The 20,695-nt window shown below is 40.8% G+C and overlaps 2 protein-coding genes across 4 annotated transcripts; both read right to left on the reverse strand.

The window, feature by feature from the left end:
* Positions 1-197: 197 nt before the first annotated feature.
* Positions 198-5,554, reverse strand: ildr1b (immunoglobulin-like domain containing receptor 1b). The gene is made up of 8 exons (XM_026295691.1): positions 5,338-5,554; positions 4,227-4,397; positions 3,864-4,013; positions 3,417-3,536; positions 3,145-3,291; positions 2,740-2,865; positions 1,197-2,092; positions 198-961 (listed from the first exon to the last, which is right to left on the reverse strand). The coding sequence occupies exons 1-8, from the start codon at positions 5,384-5,386 to the stop codon at positions 923-925; spliced, it is 1,698 nt and encodes a 565-aa protein (XP_026151476.1). The 5' UTR covers positions 5,387-5,554; the 3' UTR covers positions 198-922.
* Positions 5,555-6,973: 1,419 nt separating this feature from the next.
* Positions 6,974-20,643, reverse strand: LOC113123597 (immunoglobulin-like domain-containing receptor 2). 3 transcript variants are annotated; one of them, XM_026295785.2, is made up of 10 exons: positions 20,344-20,643; positions 17,515-17,844; positions 16,915-17,034; positions 12,774-12,830; positions 11,931-12,077; positions 11,651-11,812; positions 11,222-11,335; positions 9,529-9,730; positions 8,445-9,111; positions 6,974-7,727 (listed from the first exon to the last, which is right to left on the reverse strand). In XM_026295785.2, exons 1-10 carry the CDS (start codon positions 20,381-20,383, stop codon positions 7,692-7,694), a joined length of 1,875 nt encoding a protein of 624 aa, XP_026151570.1. In that variant the 5' UTR covers positions 20,384-20,643; the 3' UTR covers positions 6,974-7,691. The 3 variants fall into 3 exon arrangements, with proteins under 3 accessions (XP_026151570.1, XP_026151571.1, XP_026151572.1); XM_026295786.2 differs by lacking the exon at positions 12,774-12,830 and having other exon boundaries at positions 20,344-20,642; XM_026295787.2 differs by lacking the exon at positions 11,222-11,335 and having other exon boundaries at positions 20,344-20,637.
* Between the last annotated feature and the right edge of the window lie 52 nt (positions 20,644-20,695).

Consider the following 20,695-nt stretch of genomic DNA (forward strand, 5'->3'; position numbering starts at 1 on the left):
CTAATAAACATAAAATATAAGTGAATCACAAACACTTTAACCTTCATTTACAGTTCATATATATACTTTTATTTTCAGCGTATTAAAATATTTTTTAATCAGACAACAAAAGGTTTTATTTGGTAACAGCTTTAGGAACATTTTTTCTTTTAAGTTTAACAATCACTTCTTTATGGGTAGAAAAAAAAACCCACCGAATTAATATTAAAACAATTCCACTGCATATTAGCTGTTTTTAAAAATAAAAAATATTAAAAACACACATTTCACAATGGTTCAGCTCTATTCATGTTTGGACCAGAAGTAAACAATAATGAAAATAACAATTATATTTTGGTGTTGATCTGACTGCCCCTACAAATGTTCATATAATGTATTCCCTGTTACAGTGTAACAGTCTTAATATTGATTTTTTTTTAAAGACATTTTAAATAATGTTATTCAAAAACATGTCATTATAAAAAATAAAAAATACACACTGCAAAAACACACAAAACATGTCCACAACAACAAAGCTAAAAAACACACAAAACCTCAGTATCCAACAGTCTCCTTGTTGAACTTGTTCAGTGTTTACATCACAAACACAAAAAACAGGATACCAGTACTTTTGTCCATCACCACAAGATAAACAGACATAATCAGATTTAAATCAACTAAGGCAAAAATCACACATAATTATGTCTAAATGACAAGAAACCAGACTTAAAATAACTGCATATTATCTGCAGTTTGCAAACTCTACTGAACAGTATTTCCTAAAAAATCTATTTTTGTTGCAATTACCTACAGTGCACATGTATTCCATGTAATGGACTCATTACAACAAAACTAAAACTATGTTCTTACACGATGATATTATAGTACCTGTTTGTCTTCATTTTCACCATCTTGGAAATATTCAGGAAAAGAGAGAAATGCTTCAAATAACTACACTGGTGCCACTGCGGGAGCTTCGATCCTAAGAAAGAAAAGTGACAAAAGCAAAGGTTAAGTTGACCATAAATATGTTCGTTTAATACACAAGTAACAAAAAAAACAAAAAGTCCATTGATCCACACCGCAAGCGTGGCTAAAATTTATGAAAAACAAAAGTCAACGCTAAAAAGGTAATGACTCACACACAAAAACTCTCAAAAAAACAAATGGTTTAGAGTATATGTCAGTATAGTTTAGTATTTGTGTGTGGATCTTACAGAGAGGCGGTTGAAGATCCTTCGCCCATTGCTGTGTCCAGGTTTGGTCTCAATGGAGTAGTAGCTGGGAGGCTTCTCTGACCAATCCATTCCTTTACCTCCGTTTTGTTTCCTGGTGTCCTCTTCATCAGAGCTCCAGGATCCTTTGCGATTATGCAGAGGTGAATAGCTCCTCTCCCTCTGAGCTGCTCTACTGTGCAGTTCCTCCATCAGGTCGTCATGACTATGTGGCCTGGACCCACCACCTCTCCTCCCAGCTGAGCTGCTTCTTTCATTTCTCACGCCCCTGTGTGATGCTCTCCCTCGCCTACTGTCATAATCCAAGTCATCAGAGTAATCACGTAAGATTCCCCTCCTTGGGGGAGAAGCATCTCTGTCTCTATACCTACGACTGTTGCGGGGGAGACCTCGTCCAGAGCGGCTTGTACTCCCACTGGAGTGGTTGGACATTCTGGGGCCAGTCTGGTTCTGGTTGCCATCTCCACCACGAGGTCCTCCCCTGCGTGAGGAAAAGCTGGGTACATGTTGAATTATTGGAGGCAATTTGATAACCCTTCTCTCCACCCCTTTCACCCCCATCTCATCCAGAGCGGACAGCATACTTGGGGGTCCAGGCGTATAGGGAACCAGTGGAAGAGCTGGCTGGGGCTGTCTCTGAGGATAAGTCTGTAATGGATGCATGTTATGGACTATGTGAGGAGGTGGCCCTACAGGCAGGCCCATAACCTGATTCTCCAGATAGTCCAACACCGGGCTTGTACCTTGTATGCTGCCTCGTACACTGCCGTTGACATGGTGTGGAGGAGGTGTGGGAAGCTGCTGCTGCAGGGCCATGGGTGACAGCTGCATGGGAGCCATGGCAAAGTTTTGTTTGACAGGATAGTCTGAGTACGAGCCTGGAACAACAGTAACAGAAAAGGTTCACATTATAACAAATTCTCTGTGGTTTCCTCACCATGAACTACCTCCAGATACAAGTCACGTGATCAAATGTTAATATACAAATATTGATTCTAGCCACTACAATCTGAGTAAGTGTGACATTTTTACATTTTTACAGGGACTTTTAAATTTGTCTTTTTTTTTTATGTCACCTACTTTTACAGTTTGTTTGCCCAGATGTTCAGGGAAAAGTTGGTAAAATATTTGGATTGCCTTCAGCTATTACCATGTGCTCACAGAAATGAATTTTAGATCTTCTGTTAACTTTTGACCTGGGTTATTCCTTTTAAGATACTTAAAAGTTGCCCTAATCATCTGATTAGTGGAGTTTTCTGGGATTATATGCAGCAAACATCACAAAATATCTGTTGACGCTTCTGAAACCTGAACACACTACAATGTCATGTAAGTTTTGGGGACTAAAAATACTATTAATACTGTATTAACATAGTTTAATACAGTAGTGAGTTTTTTTTTTTTTTACCTTAATGTGTCCTCCCACCTCTGAAATAAAGCCAAACAACAGACCTTTGTGCCTGGACAAGCATTTGACAAAGCACTAACGATAGGTCCTATTGGGTGTTTGTGTGTCTTACTGTACCTGAATACAGTATGGGAACGCCCTGGGAGGAGGCATTTGAGCTAATAGGAGCATAAATAGGCTGAGGATTCATCCAAGGAACCATAGACTTCTGAGCCTCTCGTAGCATCCGGTGCTGCATCACAACTGAAATCATCGCAGAAGAGGAGAGCAAATTAAAAGCTGTATGCTGGCATAGAAATCAAAGGTGTGTTATGTGAAACTGTCTTGTGTGGATGTGGAATTTTCTTTTAAGTGTTAAATTTTAACATGAATGAATTTTTCACTCAGAGCAGCCCTATTGATTTGTGGAAAATAAAGCTGTAAAATGTGATGTATATTGGCAGGTCGTACAGATCACTGAGCAGTTTGTAAACAGGCTCATATTAGCTGTAAACAAAACCAAAAAAAAAAAAGTTCTTCAACCTTTTTCTGGGCAGCAGCATGTCTCTGGACAACATGGGCAGCGGACGTAGCAGCAGCACTTCTGTGGGCAGCACTGACACCAACATACACAGAAGAGCATCATGAGCAGGAGGGCACCCAGGATGATTAACAACACCGTCAGCCAGTCTGGGACAGGTCAGAGAAAAACATGAGTACTGATGCTACTACTCATATTCTTAATTCTTTCTCCAGAAAGTGTATTCGGGCTGTGACATGAAGTGCAACAACCTCGACCAACCGGAGGAACTTACGTAACACAATGAGTTTGACTTCACTATCCGAGTCCCCTGCTGTGTCGCCCGTAGCATCAACGGTGCAGAAATACATACCGTTATCCCACCACATCACCTCACTGATGGCCAGATCAGCCTCTGTTGACAGATAATGTCATATTAGATAGAAATAAAATAGTTTTCAAACAAATCTACAAAATCTTCATTGAGGTTTGAGTTTTCCTTGTGTCTTATTACGGTAAGACACCAGTAAGATAATTGATAATCACGCAACGTAATGCCAAGTATTTCTTTGCTAACATACAGTATGTTCACCAACCACAATAAAAACGATCTTAACAAATGAACATAGACATGTTATTTTTTTTCCTGGTCTCTACACTGATATATGCAGACTGAACAGCATTAGGGAAAACTTTACCAACTGGTAGAGCAACACTGTCATTATGAGAAGATCAGACTTACTGTTTTGAATGGTAATTTTGCGATTTCTATAGTCTACACCCAGGATGGGTTCATTGAGGCCCATCTTCTGGATCACAGTGCGGACTGTGCGCTGGCTGTCCTGGCAGTCATTGGTAGGGTCCTGACCCATCTGCAGAGCAGCCTGATAGCCTGATCAGAAACAGAGAAAAAAAGGTTCTTGCCTTTCTCTGTCAGACCAGCCTCCACAGTATGCAATACCTCTACCATAATACTGAAAATACTTTGCTGTCTGTATGAACTTTGCTGCCTTTTTTTTTAAATTTTTTTATTTCAATCACATCTTGTGGTTCAGCTACAACATCACACATGAAAATCACTGTGTCCTTCCACCTGCAGTCTCACCTGTGGTGTAGTACTCCAGCACCGGGTCTCTACAGAACGACTTGTACTTCCAGGTGACCAGAACATTCTGAATGCTTGCTGAAGTTGAATAGTCACAGCGCAGAACCACAGAGGCAAACAGAGTCGTATACCTCTCTGACTCTGGAACAATCACCTGGATGGATTGCAGCTCTGATGCAGTCAGGAAAAAAAAAAAGAGATGAAATGAGATTATCAATAAAATTTAAACCTGCAGCCGATATGACACACAATTCAAAACACTGTAACTTTAGACTGAAGGAAAAACTCCTGCGTGTGCATTTCTCAGCTTTATCTTTGAATGGAGGTTTGATAAGAAAGACAAAGTAAAAACTAAGAAGATGAAAACAAATCCTCTCTAGGAAGCAGAAAATGCTTGTCTTTCTGGTTGACAATTGACGTAATATTAATCAATGATCAAAATTGATGATATATGTCTATCAAATAAATGATTACTTGACTAATTGTTTCAGATCTAAACTAGAATGAATTACCTAATCTCAGTGGGGATTTGGGATGTTATAGCAGTAAAGTTGGACACTGCATCGTGTTTGTATAGCTGATATTCAGTAGTTGCTTGTCAGGCTTGAAATCGGCCTTTCAGCATATTTCTGAGCTCTTTGGACATTTGGACTGAACATAAGGTACAGGGATTCACAAAGCACTTTTACGCCTTTATCTTTGTAATTTGATAGTCTCACTTTTGTATTTGTTCCTTTTTTTTTTATCCGTGACTTGATACACATGTAAAAACTTTTTTTCCCACCCCCGATAAAAAATAAAATAATACTAATAAAAAAAATAATAATAAGAATAAATTCAGTTGTTTCTATGGCTCCAGACTACCTGACAGGAGATTTTAGGACTCATTTTAAACACAATACAGTCTGACTAACTGTGGTGTCGAGTCACGTGACACCAGTCGGCCTTGTCTCCTTTATACCTGTGAATAATTAACTTTAGCCCATTACTGTTTGTTTAAGTGGCTTCACTCTACATTCCTGCCAATAAACAAAAGCGGAAAAAATAATACACGTCTCAAGTGTAAACAACAGACAAACCTATGCTAAGACCAGAGCCTTTAAAGCCTCACCTGATGGCAGGTGGACCAACAGAAGCGCCATCACTATCATGTTTTCCATCTCGTTGTTCTTTATCCTTCCGCGGAAGCTTCGCTCTCTATCCCATAGGCGATTGAGAATCCAGCAAAAGACGTGAATACTTGGAGGACAGCGTCATGCTCTGCATACTAATCCCGCTTTTCCCTCACCACGACATGTTAGTCAGGCCGTGTTTTTTTTTTTTTTTTTTGTGGTAACAAACGCGTTTGCAGAGACGCGTCGAGGAAGAACTTCCAGAGTCCGTCTGGGAGGCGGAGCCCTACTTCAGGTGACCTCATCGGCCCCGCCCCCTCTGACAGGTGCAGCACAGAGGAAGAAAAAAAACCCACTTTGCCATGAAGGCAACATGATGAATTATTTCCTCATCATATCAATTTGTGCCCTTTAACCATCATTTTCTCCAAATGGTTATTTTTTTAGCCCAGTATACTCATCAAGACTTTGTAAAATTAAGAATTTATGTTTAAAATACACAGTAAGATTTTAAAATTTAATGTAGATCAAACTGCTTTATCGTATATAAAAATAGAGACCGTTTCAATAGCAAATTATTTATTTATTAATTAATACATATTCTATTTTCTCCTGTGTTTTGGTGAGGTAAATGTGTCTAATGAGTGTAACGTGTATGCTAATACCCAGTCCACCAGTGTCTTTAGGGCTTGCACTCTGCAGTCTGCGATAATGGTAAATCAAAAGGGGAAGGGTAAGCCTGCGTAAGCTGAGTGTAAACCGAGTGGAGTCTGGCATGATGGTTTTCATTTAGTTTTCTGGCAAACAGCCCAAGGGTAAAGTTCACTCACAGGATGAGTCATGTTTGAACGAGCGTTGGCGCTCTTTGTGCGAGCGTGTTTACATCTCTTATCCAGAACATAGACCCCAGCAAGTGTTACCACTGACACAAAACAAGCCCGCCTGAGCTGAACTCAAGTGCTGCTCTCAGCTCGCTGAAGTGTGCCTACAATCCTGTGAAAAATGCTGCATGGGTAAAAAGCTTTGCAGTCCCATCTGTGTCTGGCTTGAGTCTGGACCTCAAGATGTTTTTAAATTCCTCAGTATCTGGAAAGAACATAGAGTGCCTTTTATTTTTTGTGTCTTGGCGTGTACAAAATGTACACTGAAAAATTGGTGACCAAATTGATGACCAGGGTCGCTGAGTGTCATTGATAAGATTATGAGGCTGTGATTTGCAGCCCACATATAATCTAACATACTTTATATAAGCATTTGAAAACTGCACAAACTCTGTTATACTGTAGATCAAAGTTGTCAGTAAGATCTACTGTTTTCTTTGTTTTTACATGTGTATACTTGATAAGCTGCGATAAAAAATAAAGGTTTCCTCCAAGGTACACACATTATCACACACATTATCAAACAGAATAAGCACTCAAAGATCAGATTCTGTGACAGACAATGGGAGTTTTATATCAAAATAAACCTTGTCAAAATCTAATCATAAAACATAAAACACATCATCATATATAGAAAAAATGTCAATTTTGGTACTAAAAAGAGATCTGTAAATGACACTACTACTGGCTCACTAATTTTTATAGTAAACTTTGCGTTTAGACTATTGGTTGAAGAAAACAAGATATCTGAAGATTCAATCCAGTTCAGTTTTATTTATGTAAATCACAGAATCATCCCAAGGCACTTTATACAGAGAAACACCCAGCACACTCCTGTCACTTTGTGCCTTAAGAAATGACAGTGGGGATTTTTCATTATTCTGATATTCTATAGGCCAAGTGATGAATTGATTGATCAAGAATATAATTGCCAGATTAAACACTGTAGTCAGGACTACCTGTACGCAGGTATTAAGGACACTAAAGACAAGTTTTTAATTCAAAATGTTGTTTAAGGAGTGCAATAAAATCTGCAGAACAAATTCAGTGTACAGTTACCAACAATACCAACAACAGACCACACATGAATACCAAGAACCTGAGTATAAGGACTGTAAGAGAAGACTGTGATGTTCATTAAAAAAACACATCTTGGCACTGGTTTATGTAAATCCAGTAATTCAACCCAAATTCAACGATTAAAAACAGACTCACGCACACATATACCATACTACACTTGCACATATAAAAAGGCAAAAAACATCCTGTACTAACAGACTGACTGCACATGCTGCTTAGTGCTGATTAATTTCTCAGCATTTTCCATCTACTAATGTTTTCAGTGCAGATATTTCGGTGAGATGAGTCAGACTTCACGTGATGGTGGAACAGTGATCCCCTCCTGCGGAGCAACAGGACGGTTTAAATGAATGGACTGGCAGTGCTGTGCAGGTGGAGACTGGGAAACCTTGTCACACTATGAGAGCGTCCCTGCTCAGTGCAGTGCTCTGTTAAGGAAATACACACCAAGAGCACCATGTTAGACACTTTGCATGCTCATGCTATGTTAGTCCAGTCAGAGTCACAGAAATCATGCAGCTCAAGCTGGGTTAGTAATGATTATGATGCAGAAAGTAAGCATCTGTAACATTATAATGACTGTGTGCATGGATGGAGTATACACATCAGAGTTAACATGTAAATGTAGTCATTTCATTTGCTCTCATTCATTTTAGATTTACAAAAAGAACTAATCCACATAAAATAATGTCAAATCTAAGTTATAATGACATTACATTTTGAAGGTAAATTGCACAGGAGACAGACTTTGTACATAATACTGTAAAACATTTTCAAAAGATTTAGTACAATCAATTCAGCCGAAAGCGCAGAGTTTAAGTTTTTTAAAAGCCTGGTGAGGCACTGGCTAGGTCAGAGAAACTATAGGGCATTGTAGTTTTTAGCAAATGTTACAAGCATGAGTAAATGTATTGCATGTATTGGGGTGTATTTTGAGCTGTGGATTAATACATATTTGGTGGTACCAGACCACAGAGTATTTGCTATCATTACTACCAAACAATGGTGACATTCATTGTTTGTTTTGGTCTTTGTTGACAGTAAAAAAACTTTGGAATACCACTCGACATATTCTGTAGCTATTTAGTGGGTTTAGATGCTCCTTTCCTTTCCTGAAGTTCTTGTTCCTGCTACAAGTAACTCACCAGGTTTCGGCTCCTGTCTCTCTCCTCTCTGTCCCCCTGTAGTGTATGGGACATTCCTGGGTGGGGGTGGGTGTAAGAGAAAGGCCTCATGGCCAGCTCAGTGGTCCTGTATCTGTCTGATCTGGGAGGTTCTGCAGTGCGGTACCGGTCTGTGGGTGGGTCACCCCTGCGGTGCTGCTCTGCCTCGCACTCCGAGTATGGAGGCAAAGGGTCCTCGTCTTCTGGACGGTTGCTAGGTGACCGGCTGTAGTAAGTATCGCTGCCCTTTCCTCTGGAGCTGCCTTTGGAGGGCGTATCACTGTCCTCCTCCATCCTCCCACCTCCTCTGTCCCCTCCCCTTCCCCTTGCCTTGCTCTCCAGCACACTGTTGAGGTAGGCATCGTCGTATCCTCTGCTTCGGGTAGGCCGAAACGGGCGATCACTATCCCATGTGTCCCTTCTCTTTTGTGGTAGAGGTGAAGGGCTGCGGCGGCCCCAGGCATCATCTTCATCTCTGTTGAAACGCCTGGGAGGGCTGTAATCCCTTTCATAGAGCCGATCTGGAGGCTCAGTCCGCCGACCTCGGGAGTTATAAGAACGAGCAAACTCCTCCAGCTCGTCCAGGGAGCCGGTCCGGCCTCTCCTGCTCAGCGTCTTTCTCTGGAGGTGCTCTGAGCGGGGGTTCCACCTACAAAAAAGAAGATCAATCAATTTAACACACTGTAACATGAAGTCCATATAATAATTCATCTCAAAGCACTTTCGAAAATACTCAGAAACTTTACATGACAGGTAAAAAAAAAACTTGGCTATGGGTAAGGCCCTGTCATCTCAGCTCTAGGGACGTTTCAATGGTCAAGAAAAGGGAGAAAAGTGTGAGGTAGGAGGAGGCCATGATTACGATGGTCTGAGGAAAAATAAACTCCTAAACTCCTTCAAAACTGTCATGGTGCATATGTTTGCCAAAAAGTTTAACCAGTGAAGTCCTCTACAACATGAACTGTGAAACAAATAAGGAACTAATAACAACATTTCATGGCACGTTTACTCTGTTTATATTTAAACACATGCGTACACTGACTAGTACCCGCAATTCTAATTATACCTTCTGTCTAGTTCATCATCTGAGTGGTTTCCTCTGTCCCGTCTGAGCCTTCGATTCTGTGCTGGTGGAGCTGCTCTCATCACCGACTGGTCATCGAGGTCTGTGATGGGTGGAAGCGCCTTCATCTGGACCGTCTGGTAGGTGTGCCTGAAGTCCGTATTCCCTCCATCATGCAGGGAGCTCAGCTCTGATAAGCTACTGGCTGTTGGGACAGACACATGACGAGAATCACATTTACTATTTCTTATCATAAAATAATTGTGACAATGATTTCCCAGCATTTTATTCTGTAACCACCTACAGAATTAAAAAGCTATAGGTGTAATAGGATAATATAGGATCAAGTTCAAGATGAGCTTTATTGTCATTCCGCTACATGTGGGGACATACAGTGGAACGAAATGTCGTGCCTCACAGGACCACGGTGCCACATAAATACAGACATACAACAATGAAGTAAAAAAGTATAAACCTATCCACAACTAACCTACTGATTGATTTTGACTATAAATATACTATATATAAATGGTTACCTATAAATGAACTAAAAAAACAAACTATACAAACTGTACAAAGGCTTCACATAAATACTGTACATGTGCAAAGAGAAACATTGTGAGTCAGGCAACTGGCTGGGGAACAGTGTAGGATCATTTGTAGTGCATGAGCATGTAAACATACATATTAGTCTTTTGTGGGATTATGTACACACAGTAGTGTGTGAAAAGTGTCTAGTGCGTGAAAAGTGTCTAGTGTGCATAGAGGAGAGTGTGTTACTACAGGTGGTTTGTACAGGCCCACTCACCTGTGTGTAACACACTTCGAATGGCACAAAATGTGATGTGGTAAAGGATAATGTTGAAATCATAAATTTCATAGTAAGTTTCGTCCAGCTAGAAGAACTGTGACAGAGTCTGAGATAAAAACATGGTACAAACTAAACATCAGCTACTTACTGGTTTGAAGTGACTATGGTTATATAATTATGAAGTCTGATTACAGCCCATTGCAAATAACTGAGGGATGAAATGTCTCATGTGCCATGATGATATTCTTTATTCTTCTTATTGTCAAAAAAACCATCCTATTTACAGAACTAATGCACAATTATTTCCTGTATAGTGAAAAGCCTGACTCCTCCAAAGCTTATTCTTCTGTGCTATACACGCCCAAACCCACCAAAATAATTAAAAGCATATTAAGGAGTCACACTGTCACACCGTGTTGCACTTCATTTTAATAAACATGGGAAATGTAGTTTATTTTGCATCAATTCCACCATTCTGCTGTAAACTATGTTTCTGAAACTGATTTAGATTTTCGGTAGGAACCAACAGGTTTGAGGTCAGGAGACAAAGTCAAAGCACTGAAAGACAGACTTAACTATTTGCTGTTTACATAGAGTTTGTTGACAATCACAGATAGCTCAAGCTTTAGCCTTTAAAATGCAATGAATATGAGAAAGATGGACCCTACAACCTTCCTTTAGAAAAAGAAAAATGTGTTTTTGTCATCTCAATAAGGATGTTTAGTTAGATGCTATGAAATGAATATGAGGATTAGATGAAAACTAGCACTAGTGAACATGCACATAAAGAGAAACACTTGGACAAAGATACACACACACACACATACACACAGTGTCGCACTCCCACACAGATTACAAAAACTGGCCTAATCTGTGCAGGCTTACGTTTGAGTGCAGCCATCTTGGCAGAGGGAAACTGAGCCAGCTCCTTCTCTATGTAGTACAGAATTTTCATTGAGTCCTGGTCTGGACTGGCTTTCAGTCGATAACCACTGCGCGCTGTGGATGTGGACACACACCCATACATACGCAAACACATAAAGGCATAACCATGCAATGACACACACAGATACACTTAAGTGTGCAATTTACTTTCAGAAAACTCAAAAAAGACCAAACTCAAACATGTTAATATGAGATTAGATTCAGAAGCGTGCATGTAGCCAACAGACATTTCTATTGCTTCCACATGTTTTATTTCAATTAGCAAAAGATTTGAGGAAAAGGAGATGAAAAATGAAATGAGGGTTAATCATGTCAGTAACAGAGCTTTTTCGTATCTGGCACATTTCACACTGTGTTGATGACACTTACCACCAGCCAGGTTATTCTCCACAGAGGGGACAGAGGCAATGTTGGTTTCCACGTGGGATGAAGGAGCAAGAGGGACCACAGTCGGGACAGCAGGGATGTAATACGGATACACCGGAACCTGAGCAGGGTGTCCACTCTTTGCCAGTTTTCCTGCCTCATATACTGTACAGGAGAAGAACAAAACAGTAAACCTTCCATGCAGAATGATGGTTGTCAGGCTGATATGAAGAGTATACATGCAGAAGAAAGAAATGCTTAAGTAAATCATGGAGTTTTTTACGGTGCCGTGGGCAGCAGCAGGTGTCAGGACAGCAGCAGCAGCGGACGTAACAGCAGCAGGAATGAGGACAACACTGACACCAGCAGATACCCAACAACAACAGGAACAAGATGCTGCCCAGGACTACAGATCCCACAAACGCCCACTCTGGAATAAAGAAACACACACATATACACAGATAAATATATATAGAATACAAGATGAAATGATAGTACTTTATGTCTGAATAAAGGAGTTTTAACAGTCAGCCGGACGGGCACCAGCTGAGAATTGTTCTTTTTCCAGTGGTTCCTTATTGTGGGCTGTGCGTTTGTAGAGTAGTTGCATTGTGGAGTAGCCTACAGCTTTATTATAACTGATAGATACATTGGCCAGTTAAAATAACCTTCCTTTAAACCTGTTGATATTTGAGTCTTTCCAACCACAGAAGATCAAAAATAGAAAACTTCCAACAATCTCTAGGAAACTCTGACTCTTATCCATCATCACATCTCTTAAGTGTCCAGACTCTGTCACCAGACTTCCTCAGGGTGTGCCACTCAAAAACCCTCAGTTAGTCAACACATATTCCCTGTGGAATTTAAACCAGGCCAGAGGGTAAAGGATAACAACTGCGCATCTGACAATCTGGTTTCATGTCGATTAAATAACCGAATGAGTTTGTATCATCTGTGTTGTGTATTCTTATTTAGTAACAAACATCTGTGACAAAACAAGCTCATGCATTTAAATTTGTTAGTCAAGGAGAGTTTTGATTTGTCAGTGATGATTAAACATTAGAAGACATTAGGAAAGATGGAAGATGCCAGGCAGTGAAACAAAAGTGCAGGTGAGGTGCCGTACCTGGCATAATCTCCACATCAAAGTCAGGTAGGAGATCGTCCTTTTCACCTGTCCTGCCTGCAGAGAGAAGGAGAGCACAGGTGAAGGCCCGACAGAGGAAGCAGGAAGCAAGAGTCAAAAGGATAGGCAAATTAGAAAATTTGGTAGCAGAATGGATGATTAATGGTCTTGAACATTACCTGCATGTTAGCATTGTCATTGTGACCATGTTAGCATGCTCAAATTAACACAGTACAGCCCTGAAGAGCAGCTAGCATGATTAAAGACTTATGTCATGAATCAAACTGATATGATTTGAAGCCCAGAGTTCATGCTACTAAAATATGATGCCTTTAAGTTTCCTATAGATGTTTTCAAAAAATACTAACTGCATAAAGTCATGTGATCAAAGCACAAAACTCAAACTTCTTCAACTTTGGATCTCAGCAGGAAGCCTCTGTGACCAGGCCACTCTGACAGTGTTAAAGCCAAATACAGCCAAAATAAATAAATAAATAAATGCAGCTGTTGATATACATGTTACATGCACACAGACGTACAAACATGCACATAGCAAACAATGCCAACAAAGGCAGTGTGTGGAGTGAGAGTGGTTTTGGAAACTGGGGCACATAACTCTAGGACAACAATTTACCACAGCAGCTCATGAAAAAAGGGTCACACAAGTTGTATGATTGTGAAACAATGCCTCTGTTGTGCTTTACATATAAGATTAACAGCGCAAAAAAAGTTCAAGGTATTTAGAAAACTCTAAAATACAAAAAGAGGAGGGACTGGAACAGATGTGCTGCTACTGCAGTCTTTTTTAGTATGTGTCATCATAAGGTGGTGAGACTCTGTAATTAAAGTAAAAACCAGTCCCTGTCTGATCTGTCTGACTAGAGGGATAGATTTAACACACTGGCAGTCAGGTTCCAGTGTGTGCTGAGCATGCTGTTACTTTGTAGGGAAAAAAACAAAAAAACAACACACCATTCCCACCTGATAAAATAAGGAATCTTGCTGGCACACACATCTACATACCATAAAGCTCAGCAACACTGAGTAACCTGAGAGAGGAAAGGAGCTATGTAGCCCTCGGAGAGAGCGAGGCAGGGAAAGTATGGAAAAGGGTAATGGAGTGCAGGTGAAGATTTTGCAAGACAAAAGGGAAAACAGTGGAAGTAAAAAAAAAAAAAAAACAATCCAAAAGAAAAATGAGGGAGATGCTGAGAATTTGATGGAATACTGAAACCACTCAAGACTGTACAGTAAATATTAAGCTGGAGACAACAGCTGGTTAGCTTAGCATGAACATGTGGAATGAGAGGGAAAAAGCTAAGTAATATGCATCTATTATATTTAATTCCTACAGAAACAGAAAGTTTAAAATGGGAGGGTATTATGTGCCAGATGATTAAGGTTTTATCCAAAGAAGATATAACGTTAATTAGAAAGCTTGATCCAAAAGAGGTGATCTAAGGCAGATTCTGCTACCTTTGGACAGAGTCTTCACACTAAGGTACCGTGAGATACACCTGGCTATTGCTTCTTATTTTCCATACAGACATGAGAGTGCTATCAGTCTTCCTGTCTGTCAACAAGAAAGCAAAAAAAGCACATTGCCCTACGCACTTATGTTTCCATCATCTTCAATGCAATATGGTGAGGCTAAAAAAATCTCCTACCAAAAATCCAGTGTAGTCTTATTATTCTCACAAGCTTAGGTCTGCCTCTTACCTCCTGTGAGGTGATTATAATCAGATTAGTGCTCAGCGGAGGAGGATTGTATGACTGATCAGGCCTTACTACAATGTGGACATCAAGTCAGACAAACTTGCAGGCCAAAAAAAAAAAACAATCATCTTGGAAGACTTTCAAAGCCCATTTGTTATGATCGATTTTAGCCTGGTTCTGCCCGTTTCTACGTATCTTCATGTCTACAGCAGCAGCACATGCTCCAGTCCCCTCTTAAAATAAAAAAAAAAAGACAGGTTGCCATGGTAACAGCTTAAAGAGTGGCTCTGGCAACAATCGTCTCCTCTCCTTCAGGTTTCATTAACAGTAGACGTGAATCTCTGACCTTTGGCACAGAAATATTGTGGTCAGTGTAGGTTTGAGGAGCCTTGTATAATGATTAATCAGCAACAAACACACTACAGTCAACAAATATACACAGATAGACACTATTGTGCAGCCGAAAATATGATCCCATACTGTCTGTTTTTAGGTGCACAACCCTTACATACATAAAGTCAAAGTGACTTGAGATGTAACTAAAATCACAGCCAAGTCCACTTCAGGCCTCTAAAGTGTATGGTTGACTAAACAATAGAGTCGGTCATGGAGGACTTTGCAAAGACTGTTTCCATGGAAGCTGTGGTATGGCCACTGTGCACGCAGGCAGCAAAAAGCCATTTCTTCCTAATAAACAAACCTACAAACAAAGAAAACTGTAGCCAACCGATCACACAGGCTCAAAGTTTGTTATGTCATTATTTCAATATACAGTGGGTACGGAAAGTATTCAGACCCCTTTAAATTTTTCACTCTTTGTGTCATTGCAGCCATTTGCCAAAATCAAAAAAGTTCATTTTATTTCTCATTAATGTACACTCAGCACCCCATCTTGACAGAAAAAAAACAGAAATGTAGAAATTTTTGCAAATTTATTAAAAAAGAAAAACTGAAATATCACATGGTCATAAGTATTCAGACCCTGTGCTCAGTATTGAGTAGAAGCACCCTTTTGAGCTAGTACAGCCATGAGTCTTCTTGGGAATGATGCAACAAGTTTTTCACACCTGGATTTGGGGATCCTCTGCCATTCTTCCTTGCAGATCCTCTCCAGTTCTGTCAGGTTGGATGGTGAACGTTGGTGGACAGCCATTTTCAGGTCTCTCCAGAGATGCTCAACTGGGTTTAGGTCAGGGCTCTGGCTGGGCCAGTCAAGAATGGTCACAGAGTTGTTCCGAAGCCACTCCTTTGTTATTTTAGCTGTGTGCTTAGGATCATTGTCCTGTTGAAAGGTGAACCTTCGGCCCAGTCTGAGGTCCTGAGCACTCTGGAAGAGGTTTTCTTCCAGGATATCTCTGTACTTGGCCACATTCATCTTTCCTTCAATTGCAACCAGTCGTCCTGTCCCTGCAGCTGAAAAACACCCCCACAACATGATGCTCCCACCACCATGTTTCACTGTAGGGATTGTATTGGGCAGGTGATGAGCAGTGCCTGGTTTTCTCCACACATACCGCTTAGAATTAACGCCAAAAAGTTCAATCTTGGTCTCATCAGACCAGAGAATCTTATTTCTCATAGTCTGGGAGTCCTTCATGTGTTTTTTGGCAAACTCTATGCAGGCTTTCATGTGTCTTGCACTGAGGAGAGGCTTCCGTCGGGCCACTCTGCCATAAAGCCCCGACTGGTGGAGGGCTGCAGTGATAGTTGACTTTGTGGAACTTTCTCCCATCTCCCTACTGCATCTCTGGAGCTCAGCCACAGTGATCTTTGGGTTCTTCTTTACCTCTCTCACCAAGGCTCTTCTCCCACGATTGCTCAGTTTGGCTGGACAGCCAGGTCTAGGAAGAGTTCTGGTCGTCCCAAACTTTTTCCATTTGAGGATTATGGAGGCCACTGTGCTCTTAGGAACCTTGAGTGCTGCAGAAATTCTTTTGTAACCTTGGCCAGATCTGTGACTTGCCACAATTCTGTCTCTGAGCTCCTTGGGCAGTTCCTTCGACCTCATGATTCTCATTTGCTCTAACATGCACTGTGAGCTGTAAGGTCTTATATAGACAGGTGTGTGCCTTTCCTAATCAAGTCCAATCAGTTTAATTAAACACAGCTGGACTCCAATGAAGGAGCAGAACCATCTCAAGGAGGATCAGAAGAAATGGACAGCATGTGAGTTAAATATGAGTGTCACTGCAAAGGGTCTGAATACTTATGACCATGTGATATTTCAGTTTTTCTTTTTTAATAAATTTGCAAAAATTTCTACATTTCTGTTTTTTTCTGTCAAGATGGGGTGCTGAGTGTACATTAATGAGAAATAAAATGAACTTTTTTGATTTTGGCAAATGGCTGCAATGACACAAAGAGTGAAAAATTTAAAGGGGTCTGAATACTTTCCGTACCCACTGTATATATAGCGAAGGCATACCGAGCACCAGCAGTTCCAGCTGGCCCTCATTCTTCCCCTCCAGGTCGTCAGCAATAATGACTTTACAGACGTACACTCCACTGTCACCCCACTCCAACTTCCCGATCCTCAGGTCTGCTTCTGCACAGAGACAAGAAACAGGCTTATTTCCACTGTAAGACATTTATTATAATTTTTTACATCAGTGTTTAACCTGTGGAATGCACTTTAGATTGTGAAATCGCCCCATCAATACAGAAGCTAAGATGATGATTTACGTCATGCCCATGAAACTTTCTTTATTACTGTATTTCATGACGTTAGGAGGGAATTGTTGAATGTGACTTGTTTCACTGACACACGTGGATAGAAGACAGGTGTTTTGTCTCGATAAGGTCTGAGAATTAAAAGGAGTCATTACATGAGTGGGAGTGGAGGTGATTGTATGTGTGTGACGCCTGCTTCTTTGTAAGATCAAGACAAAAGATGACTATTTAGAGAACAGGAAACACAAAGCACAGTCAGCGCCGTTTCCTGCAGAGTGAAGTGGCCAAACAGCTGCAGCAACTCCTTCTTATTTCATATCTGTCTCATAAGAATAAATAAGATTGATGACATTACTGTTTATGATGCTGATGTCTCTGCCTTTGTAGTGCTCGGCCAGTGTCATGGAAGCTCCCTGCGCTGAGGCCACAATCCGAACCGTGCGGCCGCTGTCTGAGCACTCCAGATGGGATGTGGCTCCGAGCTCGGAGGCCTGGATGCCCAATTTCTCTGGCAGGGTGAAGGACTCCCGTGTGCGGTCTCGACAGTAGGACTTGTACCACCACTGCACCACGGGAGTCTGGGTGGAGGCCGTTTGGTACTGACACGGGAGGACCACGGACTGGAAAAGCATCGCAAACCGCTGCTTCTCCCGCACGATGACATTCACACCATCACACGCACACACTGACGCAGTTAAGACAAACAGAGAAACAATATGGCAATAAGAGCTTAGCTTGATGTTCTTTGTAGTGAACGTTAACGTTTCACACACACAACTAATATAAATGTTGCAGATCCTCATTTTGCTCTTCGTTGCTTATATTAGAATTTAGGAGTTTAAGAAAGCAGAAAACAATTACAGAGACCAAAAACTGTTTTAAGATAGACTTGAAACACCTTTATAGTTATTTAGGCTGCAGTTGGTGGCTTGTTAAACCGCAGTGTGATACTGCAAATGTTTCTAATGTATTTAGTCTAGCCCTTGTTGATAAAAAGGGGTTGGACAAAGTTTTCAAGGACTGTTGTATTAGACTGCCCTAGTTTTAACTGCGTGTCCGTGATAAGCTGGCAACTGAGGGCACACGAAAACAGTTTGAAGACAAGAAAAGGACGCACATCCCGACATTTTGATTACTGCAGAAACAGCTGTGGGTGTCTACATAGATGATTCATGATTACCCAACACTACAGGAGATAAAGTCATGTGTGTCATATCAAACTGGGAGGGGAGCAAAGACAGAGCGAGATTACATGTGTGGGGGTTTCCCTGTTGCTCAGTACCAGGGTCAGGAAGGTTAAATTCCAGTGTGTGTGTGTGTGTGTGTGTGTGTGAGAGAAGGGGGGGCTTGTGAAGAGGTAGGGGGTTGTCATCACAGAAGGAGGGGATGGAGCAGTCAGGCTCTCGTGGCTGCTTTCTGTTAGTTGTACTTGCTTTAGGTGGGGCAGGAACTCACTCTAAACATTTCCCAGAAGACAGGAAATCTAAACAAAAGTAAGTCCACCAGCCTTGTGACCCTAAGGACCAGTTAGAGGATACTGTACTCTGCATACTTCTTGTGTTCGCAAAATAAATAATATTTGCTAGTTTCATTCTGATTTGAAAACAAGTCAACAGCAGCTAATTTTATTAATAGTTCATATAAACTGTGGAAAAGTTTCTCTTTTTGAATGCACAATGAATCCCGTCAGGTGTATGGGTTTTCTGATGCACTTTATCTGCACGTCGAAGTACAACACAAATAGTGATGATGGTAATGAAACTGTGGGTTTTAGACACACTGAGGGGTCCTAAAGCTCCTAAATTCCTCATAGGAGCTATGGTCTTGCCTTTGTTTCTTTTTTCTTTATGGACCAGTCCATTGTTAGGGCCCCTTTCCCTTGTCCTACTTGTGAAGCTGAGAGGGGGAGGAGGTCACAAACTCCCAACCAATGAGAGCATGTGGCCTCGGCCAGCTGGTTGTGAAAGGGCCAATTAAATGCAAGAGATTTAAACCAAACCGTTAACCTCCATTAATGCCTTGAGATGAGAGGAAGTTTGGAGAAACAAACACAGGAACTGCTGAACGCGGCACTAACGTGTCTCTTAAGTGATGTTTACATGACGTTCCCATCAGGTGTGACTCACTGTAGGTTAATGAATAGGTTACAGAGACAGCAGACAGCCTCTTCCTCCACCTGCATACAGGGTAGAGGCCTCATTTCAAGATAACAACACCTTTTAAAACAGTATTTGGTTACACATGTATTCCAGGTCACTGCTCTGCTGCACATGATGCATGTTTCCTGAACATAGTCAGACTTTTCCTCTCCAAAGCTGTCACATTTCCTGGCTGTACTGTGTGGCGCATTCCTTCACATTGACTCAGTAGTCCAATAAAAACCGCTGATAAGAATGAATATAGTCTTACAGTCATGTTATAGTCATGTTTGATGAAGGGTTTCACTGCAGTGTTGCAACCTCAGAAAGTTTGTGACAAGTGAACATTCATTATCAGGAGTGCACCATCCTCATATTTATCATCACAAGTATATTTGAGCACTATACTGCACATTTAGGTCTCCCACACTAGGCTGCAATAATTTTGACCAGCAGTCAAAAATTCAAAAAATATTGTTTGTTTATTATATAATATACATAACAGAGAAATCCTTGAAATCCACCAAAGCTGTGTCTAATAATTTGCTTGAAAATTGACTAAAATAATTAATTGAATTTTTAATTGATTGACTAATTATTGCAGAAGGTAGACTGTATCCATAGAATAAAATTCCAATACTAAAGATTATACTCCAAACTGCATAATTCTGCTTTTATTGAGTAAACTACTGTATACTGTACAGACATGCCTGTAACAGCAAATAGGGAGCATTAATTTTACTTGAGGAGATAAAGTAAAAAGTTACAATACTTTTAAGCACAATTATGTAGGTTACAACATGAGCTATAAAGCATTAACTGGTTAAAATATCGGCACATAATTCATTCTATCGGTATAATCTATCTCGGTAAATTCACCCAAATAAAAAATAAAACATAATCATTTAGAAAGAATCACTTTTGCGCTGCAGACGCCACAGCGCAGTTTTACTGGGATGAGCAGTAAGTTCACATAGAAACAACCTGTTGCTTTGTTGAAGGTTTTAGTAAAGGTAACACACATTAGCGACGGTAATTAGACTTACCTGAAGCTCCCAGTAAAATAATCAGCTGGTAAAAGTTCATTATATTGTCCGTTTTATTGTAAACTGCTTTTTATCCGCATGTTGGTCATCCCGTTTGTCCGCTAACTGCTGCTGCTGCGCACAGGACTGCGACTAATGGGACTGTACCACTTCATGCAGAGGTGGGTCCCAACACGAACACAACACCGACAACCTCCACTGCTGCTGTCTGGGTTAAACGCCGGGGTTAGGTTGGTGGGCTAGTTTTTCTTCTGGGACCTGATTACAGCTTCCTCCAAAGCGAGTAGCAGCAGTGTCAGCACACCGAGCAGAGTAGAGAGGTCTGCCTGGTGAGAGCATCCCCATGGGAGGG

The sequence above is a fragment of the Mastacembelus armatus genome, chromosome 21 (genome assembly GCF_900324485.2).
Source record: "Mastacembelus armatus chromosome 21, fMasArm1.2, whole genome shotgun sequence".
In the NCBI taxonomy this organism is placed as follows: Eukaryota; Metazoa; Chordata; class Actinopteri; order Synbranchiformes; family Mastacembelidae; genus Mastacembelus; species Mastacembelus armatus.